Source organism: Tetrao urogallus (assembly GCF_951394365.1).
Source record: "Tetrao urogallus genome assembly, chromosome: 2".
Classification (NCBI taxonomy): domain Eukaryota; kingdom Metazoa; phylum Chordata; class Aves; order Galliformes; family Phasianidae; genus Tetrao; species Tetrao urogallus.
The window spans coordinates 40,433,425-40,458,031 of NC_136814.1; the positions used below are offsets into that span (position 1 = coordinate 40,433,425).

A 24,607-nucleotide genomic window follows, 5' to 3' on the forward strand; every position below is an offset into this window, starting at 1 on the left:
CAGACAAGGAGAAATTTCTGTTGTGTTAAATGATGGTGTGTCTTCTCAGCAGGGCTGGGAGGACTGTGCAGGACTGGTCCCACCGATGAAGAACTGAAACTAGAACAGGTGTGAGGAAAGGCTACTGAGTATACCCAGGAAATAACGAACTCATTTTATGAGCAGACACTAAAAAAAACTGGTCTCGTTTAGCCTAGCAATATGAAAACTGAGAAAGGATATTGTTCCTTATTATAAACACATCCAAGTAATGTGTAAACATTAGACAGGGAGTAGAGCTACCTAACTAGGGGACAATACTGACACCAGGAGAAATGAATATGAATGGGCCATGAAAAAAACTGGGTACTCGAAGAGGGTTTCCAAGCAACCTGAGCAAGGTTCTGGTACAGCAGTATGTCAAAGAGAAGAGTAGGAGAGATGAATTATTTCTGGTATTTGATAGAGAAGAAAAGGATGAAGCGCAATATGTTTGGCAGCGACAGCAGCACACAGCACCTACAAGGCCCCTTCCAGTCCCATTCTTGATGTTTCTAGACACTTCTTACTAATTGGAGGGGAAACTACACATACAAAGGTCGAACTTGGGATCTTTGGAAAATTTGGATAAAAGCACCTGAATAAATAGACTCATATTAGGCCAGTCTGTAAAAGTCAAAAGGAAACAATAGCTTCCTCTTGATTGCTAACAGCTGCAGTCCCTGCCATGCAGCGAGGGTGCTGGCAAGCAAATCCCCACCGTCACAGCCCCACCGACAGACACAGACAACCTTCTTGCTCTCACACCCATTTCCTATGGGCCTGTAGGAGCCCCAGCCACAGAGAATCATGCAGCAGACACAGGGATGCAGGGCTCCTTCCATCACGTCTGAGTCTTGTTTGCCAATATTAATAACTTATCAAAATATCCCAAGCGCAGCTTTGCCACAGTCCATGTTAAGTACATTTCCATGAAATGTGAGTACATGTGAGAAGTGGTTGCTCACTTCTTGTCTGTACACAGCATCATTCAACAGAGCTGAGTCATCCAGCTCAGTTCAGAAGATTTACAACATCAGACACAGCCATGATGCAAGTAGCAAACAAAATGCAATTTTAATGCTTCCATCTTTCTCCTGAGACCAGTAATATGTCTTTTTTCATCACATTAACCAGTTTAAAGAAAGGCATGCCAACAATCTCTATTGGGCACTATCTTGTATTACCTGGTACAGACAGTCAAGTGAAAAAAAAAATACAGCAATGAACCCTCCTGGTTTATTCATATTGTACCTATGCAAATGCACAAGAGAGACTTCAGCTGAAACTAAAAGAATAAAAAGAGGAAAAAGTACTACAAGTCAGTTTAAACTGGCCACTATTCCGAGCATGAGTAACGGATTGTAAATAAGCAAACAAAAATGGTGTGTGGCAGTTTTAAACTCACAGTGTGACTCGTTGTGTCAAGCTGATTAATCCAAATAGAAATTACAGCAAACTGGCAGATAATTGTGCTGCAGCTCTGTCTGTCCAGGATGTAGAGCGCAGGTGCTGAGCCACATCTGCCTCCAAGGACAGCACAAAGACCATTACTCTCACCCAGAAAACACCTTGTCTCCCTTTTACAGAAGCAGACTTGGGAGGACAGAGAAACGCTATCAATTTGATGGCTATCAGTTCTGTAATCATCCCACAGCCATCTCCCCAGAGATGAATTTAGTATTGGATGCATTTTTCAACCAAATAAATAATCCAGACTTCAGCATTTTTACACCATTAAAATGACACCATCGTGCTACATGCAATGCTATAAATTAGACCACAAACATAGCAGGGCAGACAGGAACAGCCATTATTCTCTCCCTGTCCCACTTTCCCCATCTCTGCCTATCCTCCCCAAGAACAATATTTTTAAAGAAAGCAGAAAAATTGCTTGCTTGTAACAACTCCTAACACTCAGAGGTCGGCACTATTTCTCTGCTGCTGCAGGGCCCCAGATACAAAGGAACAAGCACAGGGAGGGCTGGCTTGTGAGACATTTTCAGCCCAGAGAGCTGTGTTGTTTTAAGAGGTGAGCTGGGTTTGCTTTATCTTCCCACTTGCCTTTCCCTCACCTCATCCTGCCGTGCCCCCTCCCTTCGGTACTATATAAACCAAAGGGCAGGGCATCCAGCTGCTTCCACAGCAGAACAATGTTTGGGCAGAGTCCATGTTGACACAAGTGCATTATATCCTGAAGGGTCAACTGCAGCTTTTTTTTTTTTTTTTTTTTTTTTTTTGCTTGCTTTTTCTGTACCAACTCTGTAGTATTAACCTTCTACTTCTGCAAGGCTGCCATTGGTCCAACATCTGTGAGCTCATCTAATTGTCACCTCCTATCATTGTAGGACTCAGCCGGTTTAAGCATATGACCATTTTCCTATTAACACAATGAGAAACCCATACCTTCCTTAACTTTTTAATAAAAGTTACACTTAGCAGCTGTGCTTGTGATCTGTTAAACAAACCAACACCTTCTCTTGTCTGGGGCTTTTCTGAGCAAGAATCATCTCAGCTAAAGGTCAGACATGCCGCATACCAGTCCATAGTCCAAATGCTGACCAGCGCTACCTCAATACCTTCCCCCTCGTATAGGGAAGATATACCCAATGGTAGTTGTACAGAAGCCCTCTCCACTGCACAGCTACCTGAGTCAATCCCATGCTCCTTATGAAAGGTAAACTTTACACAAGAGTGCCTCCAGCATATGGAGGCAGCGTATGGAAGATAAGTTTTTTCCCATGGAGATAAATGTCTCAATCTAAATGGACTACCTGAAGGTGCTGGCATCTTCCTTCTCTAATGAGATCTGTACTAAAATCAGCATAAAGAACTTCGGCCCTCTCCCCAGTCCACTCCTATGCTTCTAAATATTGACTGCGCATCAGTAGATCAGCATCCAAGCATTTTGGATATGAAAATCAAATTAAAAGTTGTTTTTTTTAATTGTTGGTTGTTTTATTTTAAAGAAACTTCCACCATTCATTTTTCTGGGCAGCCTTTGTGTTTGCTCTTCTAAAACACAATGCTGTGGTATCTTGGAGTTTCTGAAGTGGCAGTGTAGGCACTGTACTCTTATGTTTCATTGAGTGCTCGTTCAAAACAGCTGTATGTTCTATATAAAACATGTTTACATAGTAAATGTACTTCCTGTAGACACAAAGAAACGTTAATGAGTAACCATTCCCGCATTTCAAATTTTGCAGGACTGTGGGAAGGATCAGTGCATGACAAAATAGTTAATGTTCACCCACTTTCTGGCACATGAAATCTGTTACTACAACTAATCCCTTACAGAGAAAAGAAAACATGGAAAACAAACTGGCACAGGCTGGTTCTACAATGCCTTTTTTTTTTTTCTTTTTTCTTTCTCTTTTTCTTTTCTTCTCTTTTTTTTTTTTTTTTTTTTTTTTTTTTGGAAGAGAAACTCTGAGATACATATACATGGGAGGGGAACAGAGGAGGCATTCAGTGAAGAATGCCAGAAGGCATGGACTCCTTTCGGTAGGCAAGACAGTTGGTTTTAATTGTATGCATTGTCTTAGATTCTCACCTTCAGAAAAAAATGCCAGTTTGATCTCCCACAGCATTCATTACCCATATTTACATCCTTTTGTCTGGGGACCAGGGAAGGCAAACAACAGGTATTCTCCTTTCAGTCAGTTTCTATCTGAAAAATCTACATGACTTATAAGATTTCTTAAGCAACAGATACTCATTTATCCTTAAAAATTTAGAAAAGGCAAGAATCAAGTAATTCAAGTTAAAGCACTGCCCCTGAAAAGCCTCAAAAAGAAAACTGATTTCTTCTCTACAGTGAAGTTCTTTCTCAAACACAAACATTAAAAAATAAGTTTAGTATATAGCCATGAAGTCCTCTATATGATCCCCACTTTCTTGTGAAGTAAACTACTCAGTCAATTATGTTTCTCTATAAAGCAGTTTTATCTGAAATACACAACTCCTACTTCCTGTCCCCTCAAAATACGCAAGTTAGGTAGGAGCCAATTCATTTCAAGGGAAACCCAAAGAACATGAGACAAATCCTGAGAGGAATAAAAACTCTGCACTGAAGTAGATGGGGGACAAGAACAGCTTATGCCAGGAATCTGCTCAGCATCTGCAGACTAATTTATGAAAAAAAGGTGATAAGCGCTACAAGGACCAGATGCATTAATGTACTATAAGGCAGAAACAAGCTTTGTTGGGGCCGTTCCAACATTTCTACATAAGATTTCACAGCATAGAAAAAAAATTTCTACATGCGAATGAAAATCTTTTTTAACTGTAATCTCTCTGCAAAGTGCTACTGTGGACATGGTTTGCAAAGGCCACCCAACAAGCAATGCTCTACTGTATCTTTTTCACAGTGTGACATACGAATTGCACACTTCAGTTTTAACAGATTGAAAAATCATTACCATGGCAATAAGGCTAAGTCCTCAGAGCAATTTTCTCAATAAACACATTCCTTGACAATTATACATCTTGTACAAAAGATACATTTTGCTCCTGAAATAAGATTTTTTTTCCATGACACCACAGCAATTAACAAAGGATGATCTGGAATCTTTTAGGAATACAATCTCATGTTTTGTAAGAAACAATTTATTAAATTATCTTTATTAACTCATTCTCTGAAACTCCTTGAGGAAAAGGAGGCACAATGAAGTTCTGGCAAATGTGAAAAGTCCTCAAAACAACACGATGAGTGATGAACATCTACCTAATTACTGGAGTGCAATTTGCAGAATACTTTTTAGGGATGTTTAATTTCTCCAAAAGTGAACTGAAACAAATGAGGACAGAAAAAAAACAAAAACAACCTTCACCAGAAGCAACAGCCACAACGAAGGAAACGCATAAAGAGTAACAAAGCTGATGTTATTAGAAGAAAAATCTATTTCTTTACAGACACCAGATAAGAATATACAGATAAGAACACGAAGAGGTAAGCGAACGTCAGGCAGTGGTGCAATTTTGAGTTACCCAACACCGCCACCATGCGTTAGCTTTAAAGACTGTTTGATGGAAGCACTAAAAGGTAAAGTAAACCAAATTTGTTGCTCTGCTCCCGTATCATACAATAGAAACGACAACCCTAAAATTGTTTTAAAAATCTTCGATCTTCTGAGTTACATTTCTATAAGAACACACGGTGCCGATTCTAAAGCCTCCTTTCATCACAGTGGAGAACAATGACTAGAGAATGAGAGAGAAAAAACACATTTTGTTTCCACACATGGACTCTTCCATAACTGATGTTTCGTTGTGTTTCTAACTGCCCAGTTCTATAAGCTACTAGTTCATCATCATGATCATTATAATGTATCACAACCCACAAATATTCACACAACTGCAAGACAGTTGCTTCAGAGAGGAGCTTTTCTTAAAGCTTTTACGTATATGAACAAAAACATTCCTATAATGTTGTAGGAGGTCTTCCAAACTCATTAATTTTCACTGGTTTTAACTCAAGAAGCGTAGGATCCCTACTCATATTTGAAAATTGTACCTATTCCAATCTCAATTAAGAGCCTTTCAGGAAAAGATGAAGTTTTGGACAGTTCAGTTACGAATTCAGTTTGGACAACAACAACAGAACACTTGCATTTAAACATGTTTTGTCAGCTTCTGCACACATCTGCTATGTCTTTGGTTATTCCAAACCTCTTTTGCACTCAGTAAAACAGAAGATTCAAAGTCAAGACAGCTAGTATCTCGAAATCCAAGTAACTCCATCCAAGCAGATGGCAAAGATATACAACTGGAGTAGAGAAGTAATTTCAGGTAACTGATAAACAACAAAAACAATCAACTATACCACGTCCCTTGCAATTTCTTCCTCAATGTGCATATATATACTTACATAGAGAATATACAATTATTCTGCAACTCTGTAAGTCTTGTAACAGCAGGAAGACGCCATAAGCCCAGTACGTAGCTCTATTGAAACTGTCTAAGATTATAATAGCATCAAGTCAGAATTAATTGGATTGCCTCAGCTTGTTCCAAATTTGGACATCAATAGACGGTAGCAGCAATCCCATCAGAGAACTTCAGAGGTAGGAGAAACTTCTTTGACAAAACTGCTGGATGTCCATCACATTTGTTACCACAGATTTAAAATATCAAATCACAACTATGGCATTAATTACTAAAGGAGAAACTGTCAGTGTACTCTTTCCTCAGTAATTGCAGAGGAAAAGAAAAGCATGCAAGATCATTTTAGCAAAGTTCAAATACAGGGAGAAAGAGAAAAAGTCACATTGAAAATATTCATCTATGGTCTATAAGGTGCTTTTCTGTGCACAAACATACTTTCAACAAGGAGAAGGGGAGATTCAGGTTGGACATTAGAAAATACTTCTCTGAGAAAGTGGTCCAGTGCTGGAATGGGCTGCCCAAGGAAGTAGTGGAGTCACCAACCCTGGAGGTGCTCAAGAAACATTTAAATGTTGTACTGAGGGACATGGGTTAGTGGGAAACATCGGTGATAGGCAGATGGTTGAACTGGATGATCTTAGAGGACTTTTCCAAACTTGGTGATTCTATGAAAGTTTGTTCTCTATTCATGTACTTTTTAAATGCAGTGAGTTTTAAATTATTAATCTCTTTCCTATAGCAAATACATAAAGATTTAGTAAATTTTTGCCATGTAACACTTATGAACAAAGCAAGTGTCAGAAGTGCAGGTAAAGTCAATGGATAGAAAAGGCGCCTTCAAAAAAATGTAATTAGACCTTACACTACAGCTGAAAAAAAAAAAAGCTGAAATTCCAGACTGTGGCTCAAAGACTGCATTAGATTAACTATGCCTAGTTTTAATTCTTTTTTTCTCTAGTTCTCACTTCTCCATATGATTTAGTTCTATAGTGACAAAAAAACATGGAAACTGATATAATTAAATTTAAAAAAACAACAGTATGTTGCGAGGGTAGCATAAAGGAAGCAATATGATCTCAGTTTAGATCTGCCCTCCATACCAAATACACTAATAATTTTCTCCTTACGAGAATGTCAAGAAACATTGCAAAGAATCTTACTGAAATGTGATTTGAATCTCTAATCCTTTGCATACCCAAACGATCTCTGGATATTATCCTCTGGTCTTACACTCCATAGTAGAAAGAAATAGAGACAGGAGGTCTCCTATGAATCTGTTCTTAAATTGATGCATTTCTTTGAAATTCTATTCTTTGAGGATTAGAAAGGGGCAAGAACATATTTTGGAAAAAAAAAAACCAAAAACTGAAAGAATCTTGTGTCCAACAAGAGGACAATTTTTTGTACCACAACAAATGTGTGCCTATGAGTATGTATGTTAGTATTCATATTTAACCTATATGAAATTAATTCATTAACTAGATTTGCATTGGGAACGAGTAGATGCTATTAAACAAAATAAACACTGTGCATGATCTGAGTCTGTTTTGAACTACTGAAAACAATCACACTATCAAAGAATACTACTTAATGCTAAATATTGTGCTATTCATTGTGTCTTAATATGTTGATCACAATATTTGGTACCATTTCTAGTGTATTTCAGCAAAATAAAAAAATCTTCTGGCATTTAAAAATTTTCAGAGTATTTATTCATATTCTTAGATACTTACAGTGTAATAAAAAACTTTTTTTTTTTTTTTTTTTTAAACCAATCTACAAAATACATTATATACTTGAAGTAGAACATGCACCATCCTGACCTGGTTCACATTCAAACTTTTTCAGTGAATTTGATGAACAGCCCATTCCTCAGAAGCCTGATCTTAACTCTGCTGTCAACAGCCTTATAATAGAAATAATGACTTTTGCATCCAAAATTTTACAATGATGAAGTTTGCTTTTAAATCTTAGACTTGACAAGCATGAGGACTCCAAAGCATTTAAGATATAACAACGTCCAAATAACATCAAAAGTATTTATGTAGCTGACTGTATCAATGTCAGCTTTCCATCATTGAATTTCCTTATTTTTAACAAAGCCTTATTTGTTAGCTGTATGGTTTCATCCCACTTGTTTTTCTCAGGGCTTGTGTATGTCACCAAGTTCTCAGCATACTGCAAGACTGACTTCAAAAACCTATAAGAAATAAAAAGAGAAGTAAAGCTCATTAAAAGGACATTAAAGGAGAAAAGGACCTCAATGCCTGACTTGAAGTTGCTACTTTCTCCAAACTTCTAAATTTCCGTCAGGATGACCAACACATTAAAGTTCATTCTACTTTTGGAAAATAACCACTCCTTCATTCCAACAGCAAGAAGTAATGATTTTCAGAACTGCAATTAAATACTGACATAGAAAGAATGCAATGATATAATGTGTAATACAATTTTCCACATACTGTTTTCTTTCCTTTCTCAGTCAAATGTTTCACAATGCAACTTGTTGTTAACTGACACACAAGGAGTAAAATCACTTAAATATTAAATACAGCTTTTATGCATTAACATTTTTTGGGTGTGAGATCATTTTCTGTTTATGCTAAGGAGAAGTCTAATCAGTAAAAAATGTGAATAATTGGACCATACATTTTCAAAGTTATTTTAGTCCTTAGCTAACATTGTATGAGATAGAACTGATGACTATAATTACAGAAAGGATGATAATGCACTAAGAGGCATGCTGCTTCTTTTCTCCTTTTTCTTTTTTTTTTTTTTTTTTTTTTTTTACTTTTTTGTCTCCATAGGATGTATATTACAGATCAAATCTATTCAATTGGTTATGAAGAATGTATGGAACTTCCTATTTCTACATCACCTTATATACTTACTTTAGATACTGATGATAATCAGAAGGATTCTTCTTACAGACCAAGTGGACATTAACAAGTTCCAGAGTAATCAACACTAAGATGAGCCGTAACACCGGAGATAAAAACTTAATGCTAGAAGAGACAAAAGTAAAATAAATGAATTAAAATAAACCCAAATTAATGGGGTCATTAATTATAATACCTAAATTATACCTAAATTATAAACAATACAGTAAATTGTGAAATCTCAAAACAGGAAAAAAACCCAACAAATTGAACTAAGACTTCAGAGGAAAACTCACCAGCACCTCTTAACCCAAGGATAATAAAATGGAGATCAACCGAGTTGCAAATATTCATTGTCCATTTAAGCTACGTTTTTTAAATAACGTGGTTTTTTGAGGAAAATAATCAAGTAAAAAAATTATTCTCCAGTTTTTTTGAAGTAAATTCATAAATCCTTTAAAAACACTTGTGAATGGGAACAAAATTAATGTAATCCTAAAAAAATCTCTCCAAATCTATCTAAAAGATACTGATTCAGGTATAATGATAAAAAGCAGCAGAACTGGAGAAGGTTGAGTCCTGAAAACAGTTTTACATTCTGTACTCAGGTATAACTCAAATGTCATTTTTTATGCTTAAGCAGGAAAATTGAGAAATTAAAAACATAGTCTTAAGCGACACTTTCATTTTAAAGCTTAAGGAAAGTAGTGTAGTAATGATAAAACCATCCATTGAACTGTTCTCCAAATTGAGATTTTCTGCTATATCACTGGGTTGACACTTAACTCTGAAATGATTAATGAGAACACACGAACACTGTGTATTTAAAACTTGTGTGATAAAACACTGAAAACTAGCAACAGCAGCATGCAACTTTCTCATAAAGGCAGCCACAAAGTAGAGAGAAAACATCAGCCAACCTGTTCAACATTCGTAGATAGTTATGCCTCTGGCGAGAACGTAGAGTCTTTTCTGTCCACTGTTGGTATCTCAACTTAATACTGGCAATAACTTGTTCAGACACTTGATGGCACTGTGTGCATATTTTACGGAGTACCACTAACACTTCCAGAACAGGTCTTGGAGAATAGAGTGTGCTAATGTGCCTAGCACAAAGTTCTAGCAACAGCCTTCAAAATAGAAAGTAACTGTTAGTTTCAACCTTTTGCCAGCTGGATTTAACATGAGATAAATTTCATATCAGCTGTAGTTTGATATTTGTTTGATTGTAGCTAATGTTTTAAGTTAAAAAAACCTAAAAACTGATCACTCTGACAGAAGAAGTATGGATCTCTGTAGAAGCAGTGACTGTGTTTTCTATCACTTTACATAACATAATTTAAAACCTACTGGTGATGAATACGTTTCCCATTTCAAATTACAGAAATACAACCACAATAAACAAAAATGCTTAGCCAAAACGATACATCAAGCACATCAAATCAGAGCACTGTGGTTTAGGCCTCCCACAATATTTCAATTCACAATGAATTAGCATCAACCAGAATAAAACCTAATCAGACAAATGGTATTAGTTAATAGCCACAGCAGCGTACGGTCTTCCGGGAAGAACAAGTAGCAGATTTAACATCTCTTAAAACACTGGCGGTGAGACCAATGTTTTAATCAACTACACACTGGATAATAAGTTGTTAAAGCAACAAAATACCTTTCTTCTGTCATTTTCTAATCTGCAAACACAATGCGTCACACAGCATTGTTAAGCACGTTAAGCACTCTGCTCTTACAGAAGCGTTTCTTAATCTCCCTCATGCCAAAATTATCTGAGACAGCAAAACACCGATGACTAAAAGTGATAAAAGCAGAAAAATCTTAAAACCATGTAACAATTTACTAATCAGGTTTCTTTTTAATAAATGAGAACAAATGCAGACTGATGGGCAGTAAGTAGAAAGCATACAGTTCTTATAAACTGAGCGGTAGTAAACAGAAGGCATGCAATTTATATGAATAAAGCAATGTGTACCACCCTCTTTGCACTATCCTGCCCACATCTCTTACGTTTGATTAGGTGTTTCGTTCCAACATGTCAATTGATTCACAAGTTTCTTAAGATTGCCACCAGAGTATCAAGTAAAAGACAAGTTGTTTTGATCATCCACACTCCACATCGATTATATCTGGAACCTCTAAAATGTACCTCTAAATGTACCTCTGAATGTACCTCTAAAATCTGATCACAAGTGTAACAAGGAATTTTCTATGTCAGAATTTTGCTACTGAAGATGGAGAAATGAATAACTTTGGTTTGAGTGTTCTGGAGTGGTGATCTGCATGTACAAGCTGACAGCAGAAACCAAGAAAAGATCAAACTTACCTCTCTGTTGCAACAGTACTCATTGGGTCATCTGAATTATAGAAGTCACAGGGCGAATACTGCTGCTGCAACTGAGAGAGAATTTCAGCCACCTTTAAAACTAACATACTAGCTTCAGTATTTCCTTCCAACCTCAAAAAATAAAACAAAGAAGTACAATTTGAGATGACAACACTATGCAGTACTTATTTCCTAGGTTGCACAGATCAAAATGCAGATATTTTGGACAGCAGTGTATCTGATATCCACTCTCACTTTCTGCTATTTTAGTTTTCCCTCCATCTTATGACTTTCTTTCTTCAATTAAAAACAGTCTTTTCTGTTCTGTCTTTTTAATCGCTTTATTTCTCCACTTATTCATTAAAATCCTGAAGCATGCTAGGTATATGCCTGACACATCGTACTTTCATCTCTTAGCTCTACATCAGCGCAATTTCTCCCAGAGATAATAATGAAACTGACTTTTTTATTTTCAAATCACAAAAGAATGTTGTACTTTTTCATCTATCTAATATCTCATTTAAAATCTGCCATTAATTCAGCTACTACTTTCTTGTTCCAGAACAAGCAATTATTTTCTGTTTTATACCTAGTGACCCATCTTTTTGTTTTTGTTGTGATGGGCTCAACATCTAGCATAATTTCCTAAGAGCTCCTTCAATATCTCTTCACAAATAGAACAGCTACTCAGTTTTGTGTTGGTTTCAAAGGGCTCCAACGTTCTCTTCCAGATAGCAGTGTTTGTAGTTTTTCCAGTATCTTTTGGCTACAGATGCATACAACACAGATCAACTTAAAAAGAAAATGAAGGAGTCTTCCACAACCCCTTTGGTGTCTAAAATCTTACTAGTAAGGAATCTGATGAGACTTTTAATCTCAAACCCTGTTGTTCATATGTTTTTGAGAAGTATCTTTTCTAAAACAGCAAACACATACCCTTTAAGTGTTTGAATTTGTTCCTCAGTCACTGTTGGTAATTCATGCCACAAGTGAATGCTCTTCATACATTCTAGCACCTAAAAATCATGAATGTGTTATGAAAAAACTTTATGCAAAGTACAGCCTTAGACAAACAAGAGAACATACAGGACAATATATTTTATTTTTCTTAGTAGCAATTTTAGCAAAAAAAAAAACAAAACAAAAAAAAAAAAAAAACCACAAAAAACCAGACAGAAACACACGGTAAATTAGTTGTTTAGTAGTTATAATTTGTAAGCCAGCACAAATTATTAAAATTATTAAGGTTTATGTTAGGGCAAAAATCCTTCCATGCTAAAATATCACCTGAAGAAACCAATTTACTACTCTTTCTTCCCTTCCTTTGATATTAAAAAAAAAAAAAAAAAAGCCTTTGTAAGATATGATTCAAAAGCTGTCTAAAATGAGTATTGTTTACTGCAAACCCAAATCAATAAAGAACGTCTTCAAGCAGTTCATGAACTAATTGGCTGAGAAATACTGTGGCACTAAAAAGCAACTTTTTCTACACCAAGAAAACTTTAAGTAATTGGCTTTCATACAACAAAAATGTTAGTTGTGGTAGCCCAATCCAAGATTTATACAGTACTTAATCCTTGTCAGGGACAAGAAGATTAAGAAATCCATAAAGCAGCAACCATTCTGGTAAAAGTAAAGCTATACAGTGATTTGAGCAAGAACAGTACATGCTGTATGTCCAGCCATGTGCTTAGTTACTTCTCAAAGCCTGAAAATTCATTAGGAAAAAAAAAGAGTTATGTAAAATTCTAACTTTTTAGGACCACCAAAGTTTGAAGACAGCAACTAAGACTATTTTTAAAGATTCACAATTTTAAGGACTAAAATGCTTTCAGCTGCAAGGACTTACCTGTTTCTTAAGTCTGGAAATTGGATGAAATCGAGAGTGGTAGCAACTTGCACAGTTCATCAGTGGCTTTATGATCAGATGTTCCTGATTACAAAATATAAGTTTCTTCAAACTGTCCTAATTGTGAACAGACCTAGACTTATGCTTATCTGTATTCAAGCCACCTACAGTACTGAAGTCAAAGACTTCCAAATTTCTGAGAGACTAATGCAGCAATCATCAGTTTAAAGCTTAATTTCTCTGACATTTTCCATGTACAAAAGCTGGCAGTAGCTGAGAGATAACTAATTATGTACTCTCTCAATGCAGCAGCATGAAAATCATCTTTAGAAACTGAAAGAGCTCTAACTAATAAATAGAAGATTTATCTCAAAGGTTGCTTTACCAGATTGAAAGTAATGGCAAATACGAACAGGAAATTTGGGGGAGTAAATACAATAGTAGTTAACATTACAAAACATGTACTGCTAGACAAAAAGTGTACGCAATAAGGAGAGTTAACAAATCACATCTCCATTTCTAAACTACTTCCATTACTTATAGCATGTTAGAGAGAAAGAGATTCTCAAACATTACATATCTCTCTAGGTAAGCTACGGTTGTTCTATATAAAATGGACTAACTACCTGAAGAAGGATTGATTAAGCAAACAGATCAAGATACAGTAAGAAAGGATAAACATTTGGAAAACTTTCTGCACTTATTTCACTGCAATCCTAGAAAACATGCTTGCACAGATTTTCACTTAGAGGAATATTTCATTTCAATGGAAAGCTGCTGTCAAGAAAGATGTAGTCATAAGAAACTATAAATCGCATCTGTCATCCAACTGCTGACTCTTCTGAAAGCATAATATTGAACCCTACCTTAAAAGCAACCATGTCTTCATCCGAGAACCTGCAGAGTAATGTAATTGCAAACGCCACCAACTGATTGGCTATTTCTCTGGGAAATGCTTTTAGATTGATCTCTCCATGGCTTAAATGGTCTCTTATGCGTGGACCCTCCTGGTGGTTCAAGAAGTCCCAAAGAAATTCCTGTGGAGATATACACCAATAGAGGTAAGCATACAGAGTATCTTCTAAAAGGTAAAAATGCATTTGTGTCCATAAGAAAAGGGGCCTTTAGGCATAGAAAACAATGCAACTATGCTCATAAAAAAAATAAAAGGGCAGTTAGTCCACTGTGTTAGCTTCTCAGGAAACTTGAAACTGACACACAAACTATTCCATAAAGGGTAACAACAGATTTTCTCTGATTTTATGTTGCAAGTCCTCCACCACCTTGCTGCCTCTGACTCCCAGTACAATGAAATTATATCTTTCTTACAGCCTCAAGAGACCTCTAAATTCAATACCTCTATTTTTCATGTTCACAGTCTTGGGTGGCAATATGTAGGGTGCGCTCTGGCAAGCTTGCAGCTATACTGTTGTATGATCTGCCTACCTCGTACAGGATATGCCCCAGAAGAAACTGAAAAACAGTTTAGCTTTCGTCTTATGAGGCATCTGTTTTTCTTCTATTCTCTTCAGCTAATCTTCAGAAGTTACCACAGACAACTCATAGACCTGAACATTTCAGACACAAAGACATTTAGATTCTAACCGAATGTAACATGTCAGGTACTACTTTGTATCCTTCACAATGAAACAGCAACAAGTTTCTGATACTAGGCTTCTGGAGACAGGCAACAAATGACAAATAAATACACAATCATAAATACACTGCTAAATTTAGGAAAACAAAAACCAACCAACCAACAACAACAAAAAAATAAATAAATAAATAAAAAAAATAAATGCAAAACGCAAAATAACAACAACAAAAAGAATGTTCAAAACACTTGCCATAGCAGGTTCTTCAAGAACTGAAGGAAGCTGATTGATTTCTTCATTATCCAAATGCTTTGTTAGCATCTAGGAAGATCATTTGAAGAGAAAGCTTTTATTGAAAGTAAAAAAATCAAAGGAAAAACACTTAAGTAATGAGATTTTCTAATATTAAGTAATTATTTCAGAGCTGCTTCAGAGTCAAGGTGTCTATTTGCTACTGACAGACTAAGACAATTCAATAATAGCCGTAGAACTTCTGCTTGCAAGGTTTATTTGTATTTATTTTGAATAACTAAGTCTACCAGAAATAATTGTTTCTTTAAGATGAAGAAATATAAAATAAAAACATATAAATAAAATAAAAACACTCAAAAGAATTTGCCCAGAAAAGTTGTGGATGCCCTGTTCCTGGAGGTGTTCAAGGACAGGTTGGATGGGGCCCTGGGCAGCCTGGTCTAGTTTACATATGGAGGTTGGTGGCCCTGCCTGCAGCAGGGAAGTTGGAACTTGATGATCCTCAAGGTCCCTTCCAACCCAAGCCATTCTATGATTCTGTAAAATTAAGTTCTGTTCATTATAACCTGTATGATTTTGTTATGACCTGAAGGATTCCAAATTTAAAGTATATTTACTGCCTATCCTTTTCTACTTGGAAAAATTTAGAAATAATGCCTTATCCAACTAAATTAGTAAGTATGTTCTGATCTCTACTAATGAGAAACATGTAGAAGTTTAAACGCTGACACTGCTATGAATTTAAAAAATAAAATAAAATCAGAAATACCTCATCAAAAGTGGTGTAGAAAGCAGAAGACTGGAATAGAAAACATTATTTGATTATTAATAGAAAACAATTATATAGACATGTGAGTGAATAAATCTAAGTTCAGAATACATGAGATACCAGAGGTGCATGAATAGCAAATAAACCCTTAAAAAATAAAAAAGAGTGTATTCGATTTTTTTACTTTTTTTTTTTTCCTCCAAATAAATGGAATGTGATCAACTTTCCTCCCTCAAATACCATTCTAGAACACTAACCTTGAAGTACTTTTTCAGACCACTTTTACTGGCAGGCATCTTTTTTCCTTATTTTTTAGTTAAAAAGAAAAAAAATAATCATTAAAATGTACTACAAAAATGTAAATTACGCTCTACTAATTCTCAGACTTTGAGAGAGGAAAAGCTAAATTTAGACACTGCGCTACCACAATAACTACTCTGCAAATATTGCTAGCACTAACTGATTTTAGACAGAAATTTACCTCAGCTGTTAGCAATCTATTAGGACAGTTATTAGTTGTAGTGAAGAGCAATCTAAGTCCAGCTTCCAGCTGAGGAAGTAAGAGAATCACACAGTCAGCATACCTGAAAAAAAAACAGAGAAACAATTTCTTCTCCCTCACTTATAAATACAATCCAAATGAAATCTGAGATCCAGGTCAAAGAACCCAGAGCAAAATTTCTTGTTAATGATAGCATATGAAAACTAAATGACTTTATGCACCCTACAAAAGCTGACCACCTAATTCAAATCAGCTCAGGGATGACACTAACTTACAAAAACATGAATGGACAAGGAAGACGAAAAATATTTATTAAAACAAACAAACAAACAACCCAAGCACTCTAATACATGAAGAGCTGTTCCCATTCGCTTTGTAAAGCACTTCTCCTCAGCTACATCTTCTGCAGATTCAACAAAAACTTCTGGAATCTACAAATGCTGCTGGCTAATTTTCTATAAATCATGAATGTCTTCAAATAAAAATGTAGAAGAAGATGAAAAATAGGAGGAAAAAAAATATCAATGATTACCTACTTTGCTTGAAAGCTGTTAAAGCAGACATCCAAAATGGTAGCATTGTTCTTAGCACAAAGTTAGACACTTGCAGTAGCTCTTCCGCTACACAAAGCATTTCATGATTAAGATCTGCAAGTTAGCAAAATAGCATTGATAAATTACATACAATCTACGGTTTTCTAATTCTTAATATTTCATTGCAAAGATTACTTCAGCATAAGCTATTCAATGCATTTCCAATACAACTGTAATGGTGATAGATTTAAGATCAGAAATTGAGTTTATAAGATTGCATTTCTATTAATAATGTAAAACGACACAGTAAGCACAGTTAGAAAGTCATGGGTGCTTTTTCCTGAGACTACGTAGTAACTGCTCCAGTTTCTGTTCAGCTGTTCTCCACCAGCTTCAAATACTTTTGAAAAGTATAGTCTACATTAATAGAATCAGTGTGACATTGTTCCTATGTTATCAAATTTTCTGTACTGACACTTAAGCTGGATATAAGCCAGCAGTGTGCTATTGCAGCCTGGAAGGCCAACTATGTTCTGGGCTGCATCACAAGAGAGGTGGCCAGCAGGGAAAGGGAGGTGATAGCCCTCCTCTACTGTGCCCTTGTGAGGTTCCATCTGGAGTACTGTGTCCAAGCCTGGGGCCTCCCTCCAGTAGGGGAAGGATGCAAAGATGTTGGAAATTTTCAACTGTTGATATACAGAACTTTTCCTGAGGTGTATCAGGATACTGAAGATATGTAACCATACTCTCTTTCACCACAACCTTTGATGCAAGATGCAAAGTACTCCTGACGGGACCCTTGCTGCTAGAATCCACTGATTCTGGAAAGAGTTAAAGATTTTTGAAAAAACAAACAAAAAAAAAAACCACAACAAAACTAGCTGACTATTAAAGGAAGTGAGTTCTCATCATCAAAACATTGAAACATATAGCTGAAGTCTTTCATAAGCTGCACTATTAACACATTTCAGCATGTTACATCTATTTTAGAATTCAGTATTTTTTGTTTTGTTAATCAGTACAACAGTCTGTATATTAAAAAGTTGTCTACGGTGTCTACAAGCACAACTGATTCACCTAAAGACATTATTATATATGTATCTTACCTAAAAGATTCAGTCATCTAACTGGAAAACACATTACTTTCAATAGCACTTCTAGACAATGAAACAATAAAGAACATAGTAATAAGTAATGACTAAAGGTTAAATACTTGCCTGGAAATGCATCAAGATCCTCTAATCTAATGAAGGTCACATAAGGTCGATGTACTAAAACATATTTAGTTTTCAGAAGATATGTCTGTAACAACTGACCCAATCCTGCAGTTAAAAAAAGCAGCATAGCACAATATCTAGGGAGAATATTAAAACATATTAGAAAAGCTAATACAACAAAATCTTTTACAAATAATCCACATTTCTGGGTTAGGGACAAAGGTTTCTTTTGCTCTTTCAAACAAGATTCAGTCCGTATTTCACCCATCCCTTTTGGGTAAAGGAGCTAAATGATCAATTGCATTTTACAAGCATGACAAAACAATGTGGAGTTAGAAGAAAAAAAAACAACAACAAAAAAAAAAACCACCAGTGCATTCTCCTTGGCTGCTGCTGCTACTCTTCCTTTCCTATTCTTCTGCCTTTTGTTTTGATTTATTCCTGACTGCCCAGACCTTAAATTTTTTCATTTTTCCTGACAGAAAAAACACACTGTTTCTAAAGCTGATTGGTTTCATAATGGCTGAAGTACTCTATGGAAATCTAGTTCCAAAAGAAGTGGTAGCAGCAGCAGGACAAAATAGAGAAAACTGTCAGGATTCTGCCAAAAGCCTTAGAGAATGCTTTTTTTTTTTTTTTTTCTTTTTGTAAGAGTAGCAAGTTTTATTCATCAATTCTCAAGCACTGTTAGCCTGACCGGATAAGAAAATAAGATTTTTTTGTTAACAACTTACTTTGCAGGAATTTCTTTTGGGGATGCAAACCCATGCCACAAAACATTACGAAGATTCAGACCATACGGTGATCCAATGAATATCCTGAGTACATCCATCTAATTAATAAACAAAGTGATTACTACATGAAGAAATTTATTATTTACTACTTTGTGTCTTGCCCTGACAAGAAATTCAAGAAATTATTGAGAAACTATAATATCTACTGTCAAGACAACTGGTCACAGCTTGTCATAGTAACTGCAACTCATTATTTGGAATTCCCAGTACTCTCTGAAAGGAAATCTTAACTTACTCATACATGCTGTAGAATACAATACAAAAAGAACAAAACTGCTAAACATGTCAAACAGTTATGACAGGGAAACAAATTAATTCAAGTTGAGCTTTTACTTATCATACTATAAATCCACAATAATTTAGTATGAATTAACATAAAAATGAAGAATCTGCATTCAAAGTTGTATTCCCAGTATTCCATTGGGAAAAAGGAAACTTTTTAATAGTAAGAATTAATCTACTCCACATGGAACTACAGCTCAAGGCATAATCCTTACAAAACTACTAGATTGGCTAACACTACACATCCAATAATTTGTCCTTGTATGGGAACTGCTGAGTCACGGCCTGAACCTCTGATTGATCACCTGAGGCGAGCCATGAGTCAGCCAGAGGAGCACAGCTGAAGGCAATTGGCCTTCTAGGCAAGTGCCTCCTAGACCTATTTAAGAGCTGGCTACCAGTAGGGAAGGATCTCGTCTGGAGATCCCTCCTTCTGGTGTTTTGTGGTGAGCCCAGCATAAGGGTAAGCCTTCCATTTATTCTCTCTTGTTATCATAGTCCACTTTGCCTAACTCTCTTGTTTATTTTGTGATTGTAACATCTTGATGTCCATTGATTATACAGTCCTTAAAAAAAAAAAATAATAATTGTATTTATAGAACAGTATAAAAGGGACCATCTCTTCTGCTTACACAAGAAGGTAAGTGTCTTCAGAATTTTTTATTATTATTTGCAAATGGCAATAGACAAACCAGTTTCCTCTAGTCACATAAACTGCATTGTGGTCAATATTATGAAGTGTTTTACTACAGTGGTGATGAAAGGGAAATTATCTTACAAGTAACTGCCACTGTAAGACATATGCTCTCAAGTTGCGCAACTCAAAAAGAGGCAGACAACGTTGTGGCTTGCTTACCCCCTTGCCAGATATGGGACGTTTTAAGTATGTGGTTTTTTCACATAGAAAAGCAATTTGAAAAAAATTATGGGCTACCCTTTAAAATTATTTCAATTTACAGAATCACCATGGTTGGAAAAGATCTTCAAGATCATCCAGTCCAACCATCCACCTATCACCAATAGTTCTCACTAGACCATGTCCCTCAACACAATATTCAAACGTTCCTTCAACACCTCCAGGGTCAGTGACTCCACCACCTCCCTGGGCAGCTCATTCCAGTGCCTACAATTATAATATTCACTATTCACATGTATGTAATGGAAGTCTTCCCAACGTATTACAGAACTTGAAACTTTTCCTTAGCACAGGCAAAGACTATGACTGGAAGCCAGGCCAAAAAAAAAAAAAAAAAAAAAAATCAGCTCAATATTTGTTATTTCAGAACTGTGCACTTACTACAACTTGTCCAAAAACAACTGCAAGCTGCTCAGAAGCAAGCAAATCTCTTAGAAGGAAGGGACAATCTTTACCAATCAGTAAATGTACCTATTGAAAAAAAAAAAGTAGAAGTGATTATAACATAAATAATTCAATATATTTATTTGTATTTCAAGCATAGACCTTGACTAATTTCACCCAATAAGCTTTTTCATTGTTGTAAAATCACTCATCAAACATAACCCACCAACTGAAAAGTCTTTAAATTCTAAAGTTTCACTACAAATTAAAATCTATGGCCTGCATCAGAGATGAGTGTATATCCTAGTTGACGTTCCCATGGTTATGATATTCACAGTACCTACAGGCACATTCTTCTCTCTCCACTGCTCCAAGAAAAAAAAAAAAATTAAAATTGAAAAAAGCAAGAAAGCAAGTACAACACCATGTAATTAAGGGAATTTTTAATTACTTCAAAAATTCATCATCCCTTCAGACTTGGAAAAAACTGTATTTCTAGATGTAAACCTTTTGTCTTCTGCCCTTTCCTCATAGAGACTCAACAACCAGTTACTCTGTCTCATCTATGGGCAACATACTCTGACAAGAAAGCAAGGTGGGGAGAGGTAGGAAGGAGGTGATTTCCCCAAGAACAAAAAAAAAACAACAGGTGTTCCCTTCTCCCTAGCCTGTGTGCCAACCTTAGCAGTGGTGGCACCTTTGCGATTATGGAGTAAAAACGGAATCGATCCAGTTGAAAAATAACAATGAGAGTGTGGAGAAAAAAAAGGAGGAAAGGAACTGAGACCAGTTAATCAATTCAAACATTTGTGCTCACATAACACACAGTACTATCACTGAAGATGTGGCCAGGCTACCACACACCATCACACTACAGAATAATCTCCCTTTTGTGCAATTGAATCTAAGAACTTATTCTCATCTTATAAAACCAAACCTGCAATTGAATCTTCATAGTGGCACTTACATCACCCAAAGCTCTCTCCAAGCACGATGTTAGTTTCATTAACCCAAGAGCAACTTCTGTAGATTGGGCATATTGTAGAACATCAAACACTTCAAGAAATAACTGTGTGATTTGGGAAGGGGGGTTGGAGAGAAGAAGAGTGTTGAATTACATATTCAGAAGGAGAAATCAAAATCACACGAAAAATATGATCTAAATATTCATATGTGATAGTCACTACGCAAATACAGAAATAAAACCACGCCAAGGTGATCAAACTGTGGATGATTGAAGGGCTACTGTCCACACCTCCTGTATTTTCAGTCAAAACTTATTTAGTACAACACATCTAAAAAAAACTATCAGTGACTTTGCATAATAATATTTGATATTAAGCACAGACCACTAGGTCTTACAGAAAAAGAAGATCCGACTATCTTTGGTTAGAACAGACCCTATATGTATATACAAATATATATATCTAATTACTGAGTCAGGAAAATTAGAAGAAGTGACTATGTAAGAGGACAATTAGACACATTTTGGATTGTTAATCTCTTTTGTGTGTTCTTATGAAAAACTTCCAACAAGAGGTCATGTGCCAAAATACAAATGTCAACAGATATTTCCATACCTCTGCGTAGTTTGTCCACTGGAACCATAATGCATACTGAACTACAAATTTGTCCTTGGTCAGAGATTTGAAGTGCAAATTAACAGATTCACATACAGGTCCAAGTGATCGTATGCTTTTGATATAATCCACACTTCGGTCTTGAATTGAAAAATGGCATGTGGTTAGAACCAAACTTTCTGAAGGTTCCATATTTTAAAAGTCATAACAAGTAAAGCCTCCAACAGTCTGTATATACATTTAGCTCAAACATTTTTATCTCTATTAGTTCAGCACAAACAGTAAACTACAATTTACTGTCCAAAAGAACAGACAAATGAACTACAGAAAAGTACGTTGTAAAACCAGATTCAAATGCCTTCTCCAAAACAAAACTTAATATAAGAAAACACAGAATTGAAGTTCTATTTATGTCCTAATATAACACATCTAATTATGCTCAATTTTTATTGAAAGTGGAAGAATCCACTAGTAAAAGAGCGCAGCAATTCCACATAACCAAGCTGGAAGCTACTGCAGGCTTTGAGGTCTTAATCAAGCAGCACCACTTACACCCTTTAAAGAATGCAGATTGATGTGGTACCCTACAGAGTGGTATAACTGCTTCTCTTGGGTGGCAAACTTCTCCTGACTCATGGAAAAATATTGCCCAGGGCAGAAATATCTACCATTTTGACCATTTCAGCAAATTAGCAAAAGCTTGCAGTTTGGCAAATGAACAATCAGTTCATCAGAATAGAAACATTTTGTTCTGCTTAAAAAAGCATAATTATAAACTGTTCTACATACAGAAGGGAGAACAAATAATACTTCTGTACAAGTGAAAGATGAAGAAAAGGAAACAAAAACAACAGTAGCCCTACTGATGACTCCCAGGTGTTTTAAATTTACTGCAGAAGGCATACAAAGAACATAGAAGAAAACAAGTATGAGCCATGAGAGTGGCAAACTCCTTACGTACAAGCGAAAGGACATGGGAAACAAGAATGGGGAAACAAAAATTGAACTATCTATGTAGCACAGATTACATGGATCTCAGGAGTCATCTATAACCAAATACTAGAAATGGATAAAACATTTAAAGCTCCCTGTAAATAATAAATGTACATATTCCAGCAGAAAAGCTAACGTTATACCAAAATAAAATACTACAACTAAGTTCTGAGTACTGTGAACTGTAATGAGATTCTACATCAGCTGTAAACATCTTTTCATCGTATCAGAATAATACCAACCTGATTCAAGATAATGCACATGCTCTGTAATAGATTGCCAACATACTTCTCCATTTTCAGACATAATATTATTAATATCATAGACGTCTTTTTTCTCAAAGCCAAGTTTGCAAATCACATAATGCACAGGTGGAGAAAGACAAGTTGTGACTGAGTCTGATGATGCCATCTGAAAAAGGAAGGACAGAATCACTTTTATTTGAATAATTTCAGTTTGGTATTGTATGGGAACTGTTGAATCGTGGCCTGAACCTCTGATTGATCACCTGAGGTGAGCAATGAGTCAGCCAAGGAGCACAGGTGAACTACCGGAAGGTGGAGCCTGGCTTCAGCTCTCCTAGACCCATTTAAGAGCTGACTAACAGTGGAGAAGGATCTCTTCTGGAGATCCACTCCTTGCAAGTTTCATAAGTGAGCCCAGAATACAGGTACCCATCTTATCTTTTCTGCTTTGGTGTAATAACTGTGTATCAAGCTCTCTGGTACATCTCATAACTATAACATCTATACATTCATTGATTGTATAGGTATATTTCAGATGCATTCTACCTACCAAACTAATCACAAGGAAGAAATTCTTTAGTCAGAGAGTTGTGAGGCACTGGTACAGGCTGCCCAGAGGCTGTGCATGCCCCATCCCTGGAGGTGTTTAAGGTCAGGTTGGATGGGATTGTGGGCAGGCTTAGCTGGCTGGGGGCAGCACTGCCCATGGCAGTGGGTTGGAACTGAGTGGGTGCTGGTGTCCCTCTGACTCAAACTATTTTGTATATAAGGGGTGCTCTGAAACAGTACCTCCTATTTCGTTGGCTCGTAACGTCAAAAGTGGATGTTGGTGGTATGGCAGTCTAGGTTGAACCTTCCCACCAATATTCTGCTATGTTTTGTTGCTGCGTGACAGAAGGCAGCAGAGGAGTAGTCTGACCAAATAGCATCTGACATGGAAGTGCATATGAAGAAAGGGAGTGGAACTGAATTCCTCTATGCAAAAAAAAAAAAAAAAAAAAATTCATCAATGCTTGCTGTTCATTTATAGAGATCAAACAGTAGATATGGGGCAGTGGGTGGTGCGTTTCAGCAGTAGTGACTGCAACAAGAAAGCCAAGCCACATCCTGGACAGCCATGCACATCTGTCACACCACAAAATGAAACATCTCAATCAGCTCATCCATGCTATCTGGCTACTGGCAGTGACTATATTGAAAAATTGTGCTTTGAAGCTGCAAATGTGTTCCATCAAGCAATGTTATTGCACCCTTTGTCTCTGCTGTAGCTTTCCTAACATAAATAAAAAACAAATAGGAGGGATTACTTTCAGAGCAATCTATGCAGACAGACTGAAGATCACGGCCTGTATGTGAGCTCTGCACACCCCCTGCTGCAATCAGGTGCCATCTGCTGTACCCAGCCTGCTATTAACCTAAGATGGCCGCGAAACATCGTTCGACAAACGGTTCATTGGGTCCTTCGCTCCGGATTTCACCGCCAGAGCACCACGCGAACCGCAGCAAACTCCGCTGTGCAGAGCACAAGCCACGAGGCCTCGGGGAACCCCGCAGCGCCCGAGAGCGGAGCGCTCG

General features: G+C 36.5%; 1 protein-coding gene across 1 annotated transcript; it reads right to left on the bottom strand.

Annotated features, from left to right (window-relative positions):
* Positions 1-7,944: 7,944 nt before the first annotated feature.
* ERMARD (ER membrane associated RNA degradation) lies at positions 7,945-23,198 on the bottom strand (the record flags this gene model as incomplete). The annotated part of the gene is made up of 17 exons (XM_079532494.1): positions 7,945-8,104; positions 8,796-8,909; positions 9,704-9,913; positions 11,122-11,253; positions 12,058-12,137; positions 12,971-13,054; positions 13,837-14,007; positions 14,818-14,886; positions 15,587-15,616; positions 16,068-16,170; positions 16,621-16,735; positions 17,839-17,975; positions 18,573-18,670; positions 20,212-20,301; positions 21,182-21,283; positions 21,795-21,934; positions 23,030-23,198. 17 exons carry the CDS (start codon positions 23,196-23,198, stop codon positions 7,945-7,947), a joined length of 2,004 nt encoding a protein of 667 aa, XP_079388620.1.
* Between the last annotated feature and the right edge of the window lie 1,409 nt (positions 23,199-24,607).